We start from the raw sequence: 15,927 nt of genomic DNA on the forward strand, positions 1-15,927 counted from the left end.
ATTTACTTTATTTATATATTTATACATAATAAAATATAATAATATAATGACATCTCTAACATATAAGAATCATACACTACCACATCCTTGACAATAGAATGTACTATAAAATTTGTTATAGATGTAGTATATGAGTTTCATAAGGTCATAATTATTGCAAATTTTACTTCAAGGGATTTTTAAATGTTTAAACATATTTTTTTTATCTCAAATTTGTATTATAAATACATGATTGTTAATATTATAAAATTTTGGTGGTTAATACTAATTTCTATTTTTAAGTATTTGGAATATATGGTCGTTAATACTATTTTATTTATTTATTATCAAAGTCTTTTACGACCAATGTACTTAGGAGGAAGTTATTATTAGGCTACCACCACCACATACACAAAATTCTCGTTTTGTTAGCTCCATCCGCAGCATGAGTTTCATTAATCGAATCACTGCCCTTCGTCGATCAAATTCATCGTCTCCCTCAGTCTCACTCTCCGCCTCTTCCCGTTATCGAACCACAACCTAGGGTTTGCCTCAGATTCCAAGGGAACGTGAATTCGTGCATTCTCTTTTTCTTGCCTTGTCAAACCGAGTTTATAAAAGTTCGATGGGAGTTGTCATTGAGAGCTCCGTTTGGGAACTAAATCCATCCGTATACATCTTCATCTTCGTTTGTTGCTGCTTCTTGATCTTTCTTTTCCCTCACGCCTCTAACCTCAACAGAACCTCCACAATCTTCGACCATGGAACCTCTCACTCGTTTCTCCGTTTCCAGCGGAATTTCCTCTTCGTCTATTCTCTCGCATCAGGTTGCTTTCACTTCATTTCCTTATTCATTGTAGGATTGTTCGGTTTCTCTGACAATGTGCGGGATCAGCTTTCGAAACTTTAGAGTTCTTTTGTTTATCGAGGAAGAATTGTAACCTAAAGAAAAACAAAATATCTTATTAGCTTTAGGTGAACATTTTCTGATTAACTTTAGCCGAACATTCATTTCTATGTTATGTTTGTTTTGAAAATGGATTTATATTCTACTTACTTTTTTAATCTGTTGTTCTGTTTCTGAACCAAAATTCCGAAACTCGCTTGTTTTAATTAGTTTCTCAATTGAGATTTAGATCTGTAAAGTGCAAGTGTGAATGACGGTTTCGTTTCTCCTCTCAGTAATGGAAGGTCTATGGTCAGTGTTTGGGGAGTATGAATTTGCTTCATATGGAATCGGCAGGGAAACTATGGTTAAGTCTCTGTGTTACGGATATACAACAGCTCTCTTCGCTGCTCCTTTCCTTGGCGTGCTTTCGGATTTGATGTGAGGCTCTAGTTTTAGTCGTTGACGTTACTGATCTATTAAGATTGATAATTATGTTTAAGTAGTTCAACGATGAGTTTAGTGTTAAATGCCAGCCTTTGCAATTGTGATGTTTAAGTAGCGCCATATTATGCTGTCTTTTTCAGTAAAGATGATTTGGTTGTTTAATTATTTTAGTTATGACAATTGCATCGTCCTAAGTATAACATGGAATTCCTTCCGTGTGGAAGACTTACTGTCACTGTGAATGATTGTTGATGTCTAATTTACTTTAGTGTTTTCTGTTGATTAGTGGCTGTTGAGACGATATTAGGAGTATTTTTTAAAATGCATCCTTTCAAGACATTTACATTTCTAATTGTTGAGGAAGAATATAATCAATATTCCGATGTCAATCTCATCTTCCTGTGAATTGTTATCACTTTTCAATGTTTGTCATTTTGGTCATGACATCCTTCTATTTGTGATTTCAACCGGGGGTTTGCTATGTTAGATGTGAATATATGAAGCATCTTGGTTATTCCAGAAGCACTAATGCTAAATCATGCACATTCAAGAAATTTATACATTTCTGTGTACAAATTTATGATGATTTGTCAGAAGATTATTCTAACTCAATATTTAATTTTGATGTAGAGGTCACAAGAAAGCTAGTTTAATCTTTTGCATTCTACACTTCATTTTTGGCGTATGGAAGATGGTTTCAGAGCAGCCAAGTGTATTCATAACTAGCACATGTCTCTCTCTGGCCAATACAATATTTTCATTTAGTTTTGAGAATTGGATGGTCACTCAACATGAAAAGGTAATAGGTAAATCTTATCCTTTTATCTTGATTTCCACATAGGCACATATTTCAGTCTAAGCATCCACATCTTTGCCACTGGAAAAATGGCAAAGTAGGAGCTTACTTCTTCCTGGTTAAATAACTTGATCCATTTTTTTTCCCATCTTTATAATGAAAATTCACTTTACGTGGAAAGTGCATGGCTTCTTAGGATAAGGACATAGGACTGCTTAAAATATCTAGAATTTAACATCAATTTGGAATATTGTGTTTTTGTTTGCAGCAAGGGCACAGGCTTGATTCGCTTAATGATACATATTGGTTAATGTCTTTCTTTGAGTCTGCATGTTTTATCGCCAGCCAAATGTTTGCAAATTGGCTTATTGGTAATAATACGGGAAAAAATACTGCTCCTTCATTTGTTATTATTTGTTTTGCTGCCACATGCTTGGCTTTTATCACCAGAGGATGGACAGAAACTCCTGGAACAGCATTTCTTAAGGAGTACAGTCGCTCCTTCTATGCATACATTTTAGGTGGTAAGTTGCTTTTGTTGTTCTTTTTTCTTTATTATTTTATGAACAAATATGCTTTTACATTTTTTATATAGAACAATTCGATGCTCTTAAGAATGCTGTACTTAGCATTTGTTTGGCAATCTGATAACTTGGTAAAGTTTCTGGAAATTACCAAGGCAGCTAATCCCTTTTATTTATGTTCCTATTAATAACTGCTATTTTGTCTTCAGAATATGTGCGCTTATCACGAGTTAGTGTTTAAGATTGCCAATGTATATAATACTTTAGTTGGTTAGATGTGGAAAAGAGATGGCACTAGGAAACACATTATCAATTTTACAACAATGTAATGAAAAGTTTAAGTCATCTACTGATTATATACTGATTGTAATTTTATAATCCACAGATAAAAGGATATGGTTGTTGGCATGGGCACAAACTTGCCTTCACTTCTCTATAGGAATTTTTTGGATCCTTTGGGCACCTACAGTGGTGGTATGATATCAAATTTTAGAGCATATCTTGTTATATACTGAGGCATCGATATTTACAATGCTAAGGCAGTATTGCATTAAATGGATGTTTTATGGGCTTTCTTTTCTTCTTCAGGCTTCTTTGTATTGATGAATCTAGAAATGGACTTAATTGAACAAACCTATAAGTAATTTTGTTTCTCTGCCCATTATTGTGGGAAAACCTCTTCCCGTGATTGGCTCATTTTGAAAAGAGGCTTTTTAAGTTATTGAACCTGTTATTTTATCAGTCTGAGTCATAGGATGCTTTTGGTTTATATATAACTTCTAATGCCTTTGGTTTTAGGCTGACGGGCGAGAAGTGCAACTGGGCTTGATATATCCATGCTTTCTGGGCTCAAGAATGCTAGGAAGTGCTGCTTTTCCGTGTCTCACTAGTGGGCCATCATCGTTTAGAACTGAGGACTGCTTAGTTTTCGCATACATTGTACTGGCTCTTCTCCTGTCTATTGTGGCTTATGACTATCAGGTGCAGTAATTTATATATTTAGGAAGTATCAAATATATTTTTGGTCAGATTTTTGAGCTGGAAATCTTGAGTCTACTCTCGTATGCAGGAAATCGGGGTTCTGGTGACGTTATTTTGCTTCTTTCATGCATGTGTTGGGTTTGTTTTGCCATCACTTGCTAGACTGAGGACCATGTAATCTCTTTAACTAGATTTGTACTTTTTTCATTTTCTCAGAATTTGATTTTTAGTTTTATTTAATCTCTTTTTGCAGGTATGTTCCTAATGAATTGCGTGGAGGGATGATGGGCTTCTCTCTTGCCCCTGCAAATGGAGCTATTCTGCTTTCTGTGGTGCAAGTATGTATTTTTGCATAATGTTATCTAAATTTTTGGAAGCATGCAATTAACCAATTAAGCATTATTAACACGAGTTAAATGAACCATGATAAGAGGCTACTTCGTTTGAAAAAAATGTTCTGTTTTTATTTTCTATTCCACTATTATTTTAAAAAAATATCTCATTGATTTCACTTTGTTTTCTATTTTTACAGATTTGTGTAGAAAATAGCGAAAACAATAAACAAGATATATTCACTGTTTTCTTTGCAAACATTTGAAAACAGAAAACAAAATGAAAATATGATGACATTTTTGTAACCAAAAGGGAAAAGTAGTAATAAAAATAGGAGACTTTTTTCTTATAAATATTTACTCAAAAAGACATCCTAATTTTTTGAGGTTTTGAATCTAACAATGCTACAATCGTGGAGGGTGGCATAATATTCCTACACAGTCATTTCTACAGCAGTAGATGCAAGTTGTAGTTTAAATTCCTATTGTGCTTTCATCTTTTCCACAGCTTTGAAAATGTACATGTTTTTTTTTTTTTTTTCATTTTTGAGTTTGTGTTGAACTTCTTGATTGCCGCAACTTGTTGATTAGCCAAGTAGGGGGTGACTGTGTGTTCAAATGACTTGTGAAGGAGGGTTAAATGAATGAAATACAATACTTTAGGTGTAATGTTTTGAGGGAGTGACTATGGTAAGAGTTGAGTTGTTAGTTTAGTTATATAAATGGTCTGTAAGTTTATTAAATATAGTCAACAAGAAGCAATAAATGATTGACAATGAACGTTTGATATGTAGTACCCTTGAAAAGAAGATTAGTACCGAGGTAATTCATTACATTAAATGTTTGTAATCAATGCATCAGCTTATCTTGAATAATTTTGTAAACGACATTGTGTATTTCTTATGTTTCGACGGTTCATGTGTGTATTTGCTGTCATATATTTTGACTTCCTCATTATGTTTGCAGCATGGCAAATGATTTTGTGAAAGACATTGTGTGTTTCTTGTGTTTAAACTGGTTCATGTGTGTATGTGGTGTATGTTGACTTCCTCTTTATGTTTGCAGGGTGGCTATTATCGGAATGTAGAAAATGCAACATTAATGGCATTTGGTGTGTGTGGTTTATTGCTAGCAGCTGGTTGCATGCATGCCTTGAAGCAATGGGGTAAGCAACCGTATAACAACTGGCATAAGCAGTGAATGTATGCCCCTTTGACAGGCTTTGGTAGTGGTGGATAACGGACTCTTTTATTGAATGCTGCAATGAGGAAGGAGTAAAGAGATGAAGAACTTCAATGATGCATATTCAGGCAATGGGAAATAAATTTCAAAAAGATACTAACATCGACTACTAGTGAGTACTGAACTGAACTGACATTGGGGTTCTTTCTGTAATATAGGGAGAAACTGAACAATGAAACTTTATAGTTTAACACTTTCATTGAGTAAGTAAGCTTTTTAGGTTACTCTGGACCAACGGATTTCTAATTCTCAGTAATATATTGTAGCTTGCATACTTTGCTGCTTGGGTTTGCTTATGGAGGATATATTCAATTGCACAAGCTTTGGAAATTGCTTTCAGAATCTGTATCTGGTGACGAATGCCAGCTTCTCCAGAAGAGCATCTAAAAGATCATAAGGTGAAAATTGAATATTATGGTTTGGTTATGTTAGCATATCAAGTAGTCATGTGCTATGGGCTCGGTCAGTTTATTCTAAGTTTCTTAGCATAAACCATAACACTGATTAACCCTAGCATGTTAAGTAAGAGGTTGATATGATGTCACATAGAAAACATTCGAAGTTCTGGTGATGTGATTTCATCAATTTGATGAAGACACAATTCAGCTGGTAACAATTTGGTTTTCTTGTTTTTCTCATATAATAGGACCTCTCTGTTTCTGTCATTTTGTCTTAGAAAAAACTAATTAATCATAAACTATGTGTGAAAAAGTTTTAGATAATCGTTGTTTTGTGCTAAAGTACATAAACAAAGGTACTAATAGTTAAGTGTTGTTTGTTTTTAAAGTTAGAAACAGTAGTTTCTTTAAAATAAAAATAATACTTTATCATAAAAAAGTTCTTAATTTTTTCGCTCTCAATCGTAAATAAAGTAGGTTTGTTATCTTAGCAGAATAAATAATTTATTTCAGATGAAGAGAAATGCTTACTGTTGATTTCTACGTAATATATTCCTCTTCAGATGAAATCAATGTTTTGAATTGAAATCTGTTTATCTTTGATTTTACATTTTATTTAATAAGTCTCAGTCATAATCAGAAGTGTTAGAAAGAATATTGTTAAAAAAAGCATCTCTCATATTTTCATTTGTGATATGCAAAAGATAGATCTAAGGTACTATGGAATCCAAGTTATAACTAATTATTTCGAGAAATTTTTTAGCAATTGACTTTTGGATTGGCTCCCTTTATTAAATGTTTATTGACTATGAATCACGCATGCTATATCCTGTGCATTGGTCCAACTTTTCACAATTTCTTATTAAATTTTGTCCTCGATTATTCATCAAAGCTATAAACATATTTTGGCACAGAATATAAATGGTTGTTAAAGACTGCTACCGGTGGAGCTTGAAAATCAATTGCAGGTAGCATTCATTTAATCGTCGTCTTGTATTTGATCCCTTAACCACTTTGTTGCCACCCACTTCTCTCCTTTTATGACGGGACAGCTTCCGTGGAGTGATGTCTGCCAAAGTATACACAGAAAGAAGGTCAAATAATGAGCCAATCAAGTTAAAAAATGTTTTAAAATTTTCGCTCAACGATGATCAGAATATGACTGGGAAATCCTTCCAAAGTCGTGTTTTTTTACACTTGACTTCCTTTTAAATTTCAAAGCTCCATAGAGTCTAGTTTGCTACGCCCCTCCTTACCCCTGTGCTTCTTCCTTCCTTCTCAAGAGGTACACACTTCTAAGAGTATTTTGGACCTATTACATTTTGAGCCTCTTTTTCTTTTCGACACACTACACTTTGAAGTACAAGGTGTGTGTTCTCTATTTGTTTCTGTGCGAGTAAGAAATTAATCCTAAAAAATACCGAGTAAATTATTAAAAGACCATAAATTTCAATGTGAAGGATAAAAGTGGAAAACATGTGTTTTAATATTTTTTAAATATAAAATATAAAAATTTTCGGCACCTTAAAAAACTGCTATTCTGTTCGCTTATGATTTTAACCCCCATTTACTAACCTCCACATCTCCCTTTCAGCCTTGCTAAACAAGTTTAAAATGATGACAACAATATTATGAAAAAAGAAAACACTAACCTGGTCAATTGTACCATTAGGTAATAATGAGTAAAATAGAAGCCCATCCCCTCTGCGTGGCCTTACTTTTAAACCAATACAGTCCTCGAAATCATACCTACCATCCATGTTGAAGCCATTCTGCAGAATAATAACGCGTAATTACGTCCTAAGAGATTAGTAAACGGAATGTGTGTGAATATAAGTAACGACAAACTCACCTCAAACGGAAACATGGTCTCCCCACCTTCTGAAACATCAGTTAAATACAGCAAAAAAGAAGCTACCTGCATGGAACTTAGTTAAGATTCAAACTTATTAAACAAAATCTCTAAGTTTAAGAGCTAAAATTGCAAAGATAAAAAACGATTTAATATTAAAATATGAGAACTTAGTATAAACAATTTGAGTTGATATCCTGAAAATAGAAATAGGGACAGCCCCAACGGGTTTGAATAGGATACTTCATTATCCATTTCCACACATTTCTAATTTTTTTTTCTTGTACAGATAGTAACTCCAATATCCATTTTTGTACCCTATTGACACTTTCATATTTTAATTATAAAAAAAATAATATTAAATTGAATTCAAACATACTAAAATAATTAATTACGAAAGCATATTTATTATGACAGACACGCTTTATTTTGTGTAAAACGTATGCAAGCTAAGGAACTACGATAGATATAAATGCAATATAAGAAATCTCAATATGGCTAGTGGACAATGTTGTGACTATGGAACTACAATAGATCCAAATACATCAATAAGAAATATCAATATAGATCCAAATACTAGAAAAGAAGTGTGATCTTCCCTCTAACTTCGTACCAATAAGATCATCCATATCAATACAATTTTTTATATTATTTTGGTATCAATTTTGAATTAAATAATTTTATTATCTCTTAAAATACATAACAATATATTCTCACACCGTATAACTCATTAACTAAAAAAAATCTTATAATTTATCAACTTCTAACTATCTCACTTTTTTTAAATCATATTATTTTAATATAAATGCAGGCATACATACCCGAGAGGGACTGTTTTTCCGCTAGTGTAACCTAAAAAGTATTAGACTCCTCTTTTTGAGAAATTAATACGTATAAAACTTCAATTCATTTTAAGGTGAATAAACTTTCCATCTATCCCTTTCTTTTCCTCAGCATAGGTGCGGTTTTAGAAATACTTTTGATATTTTTTTTTTTAAATGCTATATTTTTAATGAACTATTATTCTTGGTGTATTTTTATTTAGAAACAACACTAAAAATTACCTATCAAACAACATGAGCCTTGTCCAATTTTAAAACTTTCTACAGTTTAAAAGAAATAATGAAAATTTTAAATAAAACCTCATAAACATTAGTGGGTGTATAAGATTTCATTTCATTTCAAAAGTCCCACAATGATGTTGAAAAATAGGTGTCACGACACAGACATGTCCTAAGAAAGGAAAAATGACAAGGATCTCTCATGCTAAAGAAGAATTGCATTTGAAAAATAGACAAAAAAAAAAAAAAACCGAAATACGGCCTACATTAGAAGAGATTCATCCTTTCACTTTTATAAACCCTAAACCATTTTATATGAATGAAATTGCATACACTAGATTTTTCTCTTCTATAAGTTCTCTGTAATATACTCGTATCCTCTCTATTCTCTATACATATTTATTTTTTATTCGCATTGTTAATTAATTTTAAATTTAACGCAAGCATTAACCCTTTAACTCTTAATACTTAACTTTGTAGAACTCTCATTTTTCGTAGAAAATGATAAACCATGTGCCATGGTTGTCGGTGCTAGTACTGGTAGGCAAACAACTATCCTCAAAATTCATAACAGCTTAAAAATGAGAGAGTAGGAGTTTTACTTTAGACGTACCCGTCGGCTCTTTTGTGGGCCATATTCAGCATAATCAAATGCATCATAATGAGAACTGTATTTCTGTCCAACCTCATAGCGTAGGACATTAAATGCCTGAAACATCATTATTTCTCAGGTAATTTAGAATCACCCAAAAAATGAAACATTTACAAATTCAACAAAATAATAGGCAAGAAAAGTTAATATTTATAGTCTAGATGTACAAGAACATTGATTTTAAAGATGTTTAAAATTGTTTTCCCCTTTCTTTCAGTTAAAATTTATTATGGTTGATTATAGGCTAAGGCAACGTGCCAATACCTCTAAACTATACTTAAAGCCTAGTTAAAAGCTTCGATTGTACCTAATCAAAAGCAAAATTGGATATTACAAATTTCAAAATCATAGTTGGTGTCATTATTTCTCCGCATCATCGGTGACCCTATTATTTTAATTAATAGAAGACAACATAGAAAAATTAGTTCAAATTCACTGGTAACAAGAGGACTATTACTTTGTTAGAGAAGAAAAGAATAAAAAAGTCTCAACTCATATTTTCAGTGACAACAACACAAATGTGTCGTTGAACAATGGGAGATTCCTTTGTACAAATGTACGAAATCAAACATCACAGGCATCAAACAAAAAGTTTCCTGCCAACCATGAAGAATAAATTTACCGTTCCAAATAGTACAAATTTATAAAATGATTATTCGAATTTCAATTCACCCATCCCACCAATATGTTAAGTTTAATATATATGATCATCAGACAGGAGCTATGATAACAAAATGATCTCGATATTAGGAGGATAGATATTATTTTATCAAAAGAAAAACAATAAACTTTCTTAATCTTATAAAATAATTATAAAGCTTTTTATTTTGCCCTTACTTTTACATCAAAATAAAAACATATGTAAACTAATTAAAAATGAAGTAAAAAAAATTAATATTATCATACATTTTCAAAAAACACTTTAGAAACAAGAAAGTTTCAAAGATTCGATCGTCAAAAGAAAAGAAGTATATAGAAAAACATTATCTCTCTGCAACTTCAACACGACGAACCATCTATTAAAAATGTGTTTGTTATTTAATTCCATTCAATTGAACCCACTAGCGAATCTTAGGGGAGCCTCGACCCTCCAACCTCATCTTTTCCAGCATTTCATTTGCTAGTAGCAGAGACAAGATTTAGTGTTGTTTGGTGATTAAGGAGGGTGTATATGTTCCATATCCTTTGTTTAGGTGTAAGGTGAGGATGGTCAGTACTCGTCGTGTGGGAGGAAGAGAAACTAGCTCACCCTATCTTAACATGTGGAGAATGAACTCAAGTGATTTTACATGACAATTAAAATTATGTGTTATGTTTAGTTTGAGTATAATATTTTGGACTCCAGATTATTGGTCAAAATCCATCACCAATTCAACCTACTTCCAATTCAATTCAGTTCTATCCAATTTAACACTCACATTGCTTGGAAAGTGCAAAATTTCCATTCAGGACCAATCTAATGAACACCTAAATACTGAAACAAGAAAGGATCAATCCAACTAAGCACCATAAATACCCTTAGTAGTCTCAACTCTGCTTCATTTCCCACATTAAGTCTTAACATTAACTGAATTTTGAGCCAACAGAAGCACCCAATGTTAATCCATTTGTGTGGGGGAGATGATAAAGCAGAATTATGGCAAGCAACAATCTAACATTCACGAAGCATTATTCTAGAGAATTGAAAGGTATAATAAGGCTACGTAAAAGCACCAGTGTGCACCTATTAAAGAAACAAAGTTGAAACAAAGTTGAAACAAAGTTGAAACAAAGAACAGGTTTTGCAGAAAATATAGAAAATGACACCAGAAGGAAAAAAGTGGCTTATTTAAGAAGGAAAATCCAGATACCAAGTAATAGGGTTCGATTGGTTACTTGTGAAAAAAACTCTTCCCTTATAATTAGTGCTTTGGAGAAGTAATAGGTATAATGAATGATACTAGTTTTACTAGAAATGAAAAGCTGCTGTAAATTAACAGTTTTTACTTTTTATTACAGATACAAATTCAAACAATCGATTAACTAAAGCAAAAAAACATAAGAAAATTCATTTTAGTAAATGAGATTAACAAGCATTTTCAAAATGCCCTTTCTGCAGAGCGGGACAGCCAGTTGAGTAGGGATGTTACCTCTCCATGAGTTCTAGGAAGTTTTGTTGCTTTGGCAATTTTCTCCTCAACGGCATATAAAGTCCCCGTTTCATCCTCGGAAGCACTCAGAAAAACACCATAGCTGTTAAAAGAAGAATGTAGACATAAGCTCACAATATGACTTTATATTACATAATATGCATCTTTGGATTTTAGGAGAAGAGGTCCTCATAACCATAATCGCCAATTCTCCCATGGGCCAGATCATTTATCTTAATTAAACTGCATTATAACACAGAGAGGCGTATAAAATATCGGCATGTTACCAAAATTCTCGGGAATTGAAACTCCCACGGATTACTTGAGGATACTTTTTAAAGGAATTTAGTTTAAAGCATAATAAATTTATAAAACCTGTCATCTAAGAACCACATGAGGCTTTCCGTTATTCTATCTTCAAGCAGATAAGAGGTCAAGATTCAGGAAATCAAAACAAGTTGAGATGATATCTTGCCTATAAAGTTCGCAGTCTTGGTTAGAGGCAAGGAATAGGAGAGCAGATATAAAGGAATCGAACAGATTCCATCTAATTTCTCAGAACTTAAAAATCTGTAAGGTTCACCATAATCCCAATCTGAATCAATCATGCATATTAGTTTTGTTATCTTAGCCATTCCAGGACTAAATTCTTTCTTTTGACTTTAGGTATAAGCATGCGAGTCTCGTTGACCTTATGGAAGAATTTGTGATAAATCATACTCCTACATTTAGCATTGTACTTTGTGCAGTTCATAATGACGGCAGACAGTTAAGTATTCCACAGACACATACTAACTACACATTACCTTGTTCTGATTCCCTTTGTATTTTCCTCCGTTTCTCCCTTACGTAACGCCAATGTGGATGGCTTGAGTCCTACCCTTGCCAATTTAATTATGCTTTCACATTGTTGTGGACTCGCAAAATTAGGAAAATATAGAGCGCGAGGGTACCAGCTCAAAACCTAAGGACCACAAATCAAAGACACATTCATTCGAAACTCAAAGCTCAACTGCTCAAGTAAATCCTCCAACAGAATCGTATGCTCAACATTAGCGCATTCACGCAACAATTGAAATTATAAATTTCAGAGATGCGATCATCGCATAAAACGTTTATGAAATCAAAATATTAACGTAAATTCACCGTAATAAACTAATCTAAAGATAGTGCACTCTTTCAAACAGATGAAAAGCAGATTTTATCTACCCTAGCAGAAGAACATTTCAGCAAAAAAATTGCGTAGCATGAAGAAACGAAATCGCGCACCTGAAAAGGAATCAATGTAATGGAATCGTCTCCGGATTCTCCAGCTTGCGACAAATGATACTCCGTCTCCTCCTCCGTCGATTTTTCAGTTAACCTCGCTCTCGGCATCAGCTTCAGGTCGTGTTCACGTTCCTGCAAATTCCAGCGATCTGTTATTTCAAATACTTTCCAGCGAAACAAAACATAATCGAAGAAAAAAGAGCTTAAAATACAGAAAAACAACGTGATTAGGATTGTTGCGAAGGAAAACCTGAGAGTGAGGAAAGAGACTGGAAGCCAATAATCCAGCGAGAAAGAAGAAGATGCCTATAAGGAAGACGAAAGGCAAGTCGAGCTTGTTCGTCCTCCAGTTCCATCTCCAATTTCCCTTAACCGTTTTGGTTTTCATGTGGATTTACGTTGTTCGAAGTGTAAAACGAATGCTAACTTTACTACCAAGTGCAGAGCAACTCTGAAAGGTATAGCACTTGACCGATCCGCTTCCGAAGTTGACTATGCGGTTCTTTAAGCGGCTAACTACCCTCTTCCTAACGGATTTACAGCAGCTAGCTACACCTTGTGTATGCCCACTGTTTATTGATTTGAATTTGCATTTGCATTAAATTCAATCTTAATTAACAAATATGAATTAATAATGTAACAAAAGCTAGCTAATTAATGTTTAATGTATAGCGAGACATATGCGCCTAGAAAAAAATAAAAATAAAACAAAAGTTATTTTTTAGACATGCACTGAAATTTCCGAATATTCAGTTTTTTAGAAATATAAAAAGAAAGATTATTTTATTTCTTTTTCATGCATTTATGTTTTTATTTGATTTTTATACTGATGAATTTTATATTAAGTTATTTAATTTTAATTATCTGATTAATAGAACTATTTATTCGATTAAGAAAAACTTTACCAATGCATATTTAGCCAATCTGTCCTAATAATTGTAAATAATACAAGATATGATGTTTCTACGTATAAAATGCAAATAATTAATTCACTATGAATAATACAAGTATTTAAATAAGTTATTTTAATTTAATGATGACAATAATATAAGTCAAACTCTATTTCAAATATGTCTTTTCTATTAAATGTACTTAATGGTGCATGTGACTATTTCTTTATAACTAATAAATATCTAATTAATAAACTTCACAATAGATTAAAATATAAAAAAATTACTACGAGTGAGTTCAAAATATGTTATTATTTATTTAATTAAGAGCATTTTCCATAATTTATTTTATGAAATTATAATTTAATTTTTATTAAATTTTGTGAGTATAACTTTATTTACGAAATTTATTTCTTATAGAGAAAAACTCAATAATGCAATAATAATTTTAACGATTCCTGCAACATAAAAATCTTCCAATTTTTTTCACAAAGGAAGCATTGAATACTTGTTTATACTTTTAAGATATGAAGTGTATTTTTTTTTTCATTTATCCTTTTTTATAAAATGGTGAGATAATTATATCAAAATTAAAGCATCAGTTTATAAATAAAATAACAATATATGTTATTCTCTGTAAGAATAAATTAAAAAAATAACGAAATCTGATATTATTTTAACTACTTACAAATATTATTTACCAACCTGTTTAGTAAGGTTTATATTTAAAAAAAATAAAGAAAGAGCTTAATGATTATGTAAATATTAATTACTAAGTTTTTAGTGATGAAGTTCATATTTAAAATAAATAGTTTATAACATCTTTAAATAATTATTCCTTGTTTTATGTATAACATGTATTATCTTTCCAAAAAATATTTATTTTGGGATTAATGAGAATGTGACAAAATGTTAAATTACAAAGAAGTCACGTTGAAAAAGTATTTGTATTATATATAAAAAAACAAAAGCTAATGCAAGAATTACTTATTTAACTAATTTAAAAAATATTACACTAGTTGTCATTATAACTACTAGTTATAATTGTTTGTATATGCATTATAACTCTTGCAGTATCTATTATTTTTATTTTTTTATCTTTTAATGATTCAATAATATGAATAAATAGGTGAGTGAGTGTGTTGAAGATCTCTAGAGATAAAAACATATTGTACTATATAGATGGATGCAAACCTTATAAATCAGTTTTGTAAGGTTAAGTTATTGAATGTGTGATATTTTTTCAATTAATTTTTGAAGTTTCACATTTATAATTCATGCATTAAATATAGACATTAAAGATTTACTTGTAGCATGAACCAAAGGGTTCATATTTTAGACATCCATTATTAATTTCATACACAACTTGAAAGATCTTGAGAGTGTATGTTGAAAATCTCAAAAACATTTTATAAAATATAAATAAGTACAAATCTCTCACTTTATGATATGATTTTATAAAGTTAAATTAGACAAACTCCACTAAAAAAAACTATTTCTCGAATGTGTGATATTTCTCCAATTAATTTTTTAAGTTTCATATTTGTAATTCATGCATTAAATGTAGACATTATTCACATTGACTAATGAAATGAAACTAAAATCTTTTAGTCATGCATTTTTCATGAACCAAAATGTTCATAGCGTAGACGACTTAAATCAATACAAAGTTTCCATTAAATTGGTTACTTCTTCTTTGATGCCAAAAATGTCCATTAAATAGACGACTTCTCCAATGTGTGATATTTTTCCAATTAGATTTTTAAGTTTCATATTCGTAATTCATGCATTAAATGTAGACATTATTCACATTGACTAATGAAGTGAAACTATAATCGTTTAGTCATGCATTTTTCGTGAACCAAAGTGTTCATAGCGTAGACGACTTAAATCAATACAAAGTCTCCATAAGATTAGTAACTTCTTCTTTGATGCCAAAAATGTCCATTAAATGGATGACTTCTCGAATGTGTGATATTTCTCCAATAAATTTTTTATGTTTCATATTTATAATTCATATACATTAAATGTAGACATTATTCACATTGATTAATGAAGTGAAACTATAATCTTTTAGTCATGCATTTTTCACCAAAGTATTTATAGCATAAACAACTTAAATCAATATAAAATCATAGCGTAGACGACTTAAATCAATACAAAATCATTCGAGAGTGATGACTTTTTCATTAATGCCAAAAATATCCATTAAATGGACTATTTCTCCTTCCACACCATGTTCTTCGTCTCTAAGATTCTTTTTTTTTCTCCACTGCTCATTCGGCATACCAACTGCAAGGAACCCTTCATCTCTGCATTGATTCCTTTGTCGTGGAGTTGTAAGAAAATGCTTCAACAATGATGATTCCTTACAAAGTTGTGTCATGCATGTGGAGTTATCAGCAAGCTTGTCCATGACATTGATTTGCTTCAGACTGCACAAATACTATTGGGTTTATTTTACTATTGCCACGTGAATTGGCTTGGAA

At 31.7% G+C, this 15,927-nt stretch overlaps 2 protein-coding genes across 2 annotated transcripts; one reads left to right on the forward strand and one right to left on the reverse strand.

Moving 5' to 3' along the window:
• The first annotated feature begins 322 nt into the window (after positions 1-322).
• Positions 323-5,852, forward strand: LOC137810055 (uncharacterized). Its single transcript, XM_068611177.1, has 10 exons — positions 323-806; positions 1,162-1,306; positions 1,943-2,111; positions 2,377-2,632; positions 3,018-3,106; positions 3,431-3,613; positions 3,702-3,787; positions 3,867-3,951; positions 5,011-5,299; positions 5,454-5,852. Exons 1-9 carry the CDS (start codon positions 605-607, stop codon positions 5,143-5,145), a joined length of 1,350 nt encoding a protein of 449 aa, XP_068467278.1. The 5' UTR covers positions 323-604; the 3' UTR covers positions 5,146-5,299; positions 5,454-5,852.
• A 569-nt stretch (positions 5,853-6,421) lies between these two features.
• On the reverse strand, positions 6,422-13,196 carry LOC137810056 (probable prolyl 4-hydroxylase 9). The gene is made up of 8 exons (XM_068611178.1): positions 12,799-13,196; positions 12,549-12,680; positions 12,086-12,243; positions 11,280-11,382; positions 9,112-9,207; positions 7,438-7,503; positions 7,238-7,357; positions 6,422-6,654 (listed from the first exon to the last, which is right to left on the reverse strand). Exons 1-8 carry the CDS (start codon positions 12,934-12,936, stop codon positions 6,565-6,567), a joined length of 903 nt encoding a protein of 300 aa, XP_068467279.1. The 5' UTR covers positions 12,937-13,196; the 3' UTR covers positions 6,422-6,564.
• Positions 13,197-15,927: the final 2,731 nt, after the last annotated feature.

Source organism: Phaseolus vulgaris, chromosome 2, assembly GCF_000499845.2.
Source record: "Phaseolus vulgaris cultivar G19833 chromosome 2, P. vulgaris v2.0, whole genome shotgun sequence".
NCBI lineage: Eukaryota > Viridiplantae > Streptophyta > Magnoliopsida > Fabales > Fabaceae > Phaseolus > Phaseolus vulgaris.

Coding starts and splice junctions, on each gene's coding strand:
- LOC137810055 (XM_068611177.1), top strand. CDS start 605: ATGGGAGTTGTCATTGAGAGCTCCGTTTGGGAACTAAATCCATCCGTA. Junction 807..1,161: donor CGTCTATTCTCTCGCATCAG/GTTGCTTTCACT, acceptor TTCTCCTCTCAG/TAATGGAAGGTCTATGGTCA. Junction 3,107..3,430: donor TTTGGGCACCTACAGTGGTG/GTATGATATCAA, acceptor CTTTGGTTTTAG/GCTGACGGGCGAGAAGTGCA.
- LOC137810056 (XM_068611178.1), bottom strand. CDS start 12,936: ATGAAAACCAAAACGGTTAAGGGAAATTGGAGATGGAACTGGAGGACG. Junction 12,681..12,798: donor GTCTCTTTCCTCACTCTCAG/GTTTTCCTTCGC, acceptor TGGAATTTGCAG/GAACGTGAACACGACCTGAA. Junction 7,504..9,111: donor GCCCACAAAAGAGCCGACGG/GTACGTCTAAAG, acceptor AGTTCCATGCAG/GTAGCTTCTTTTTTGCTGTA.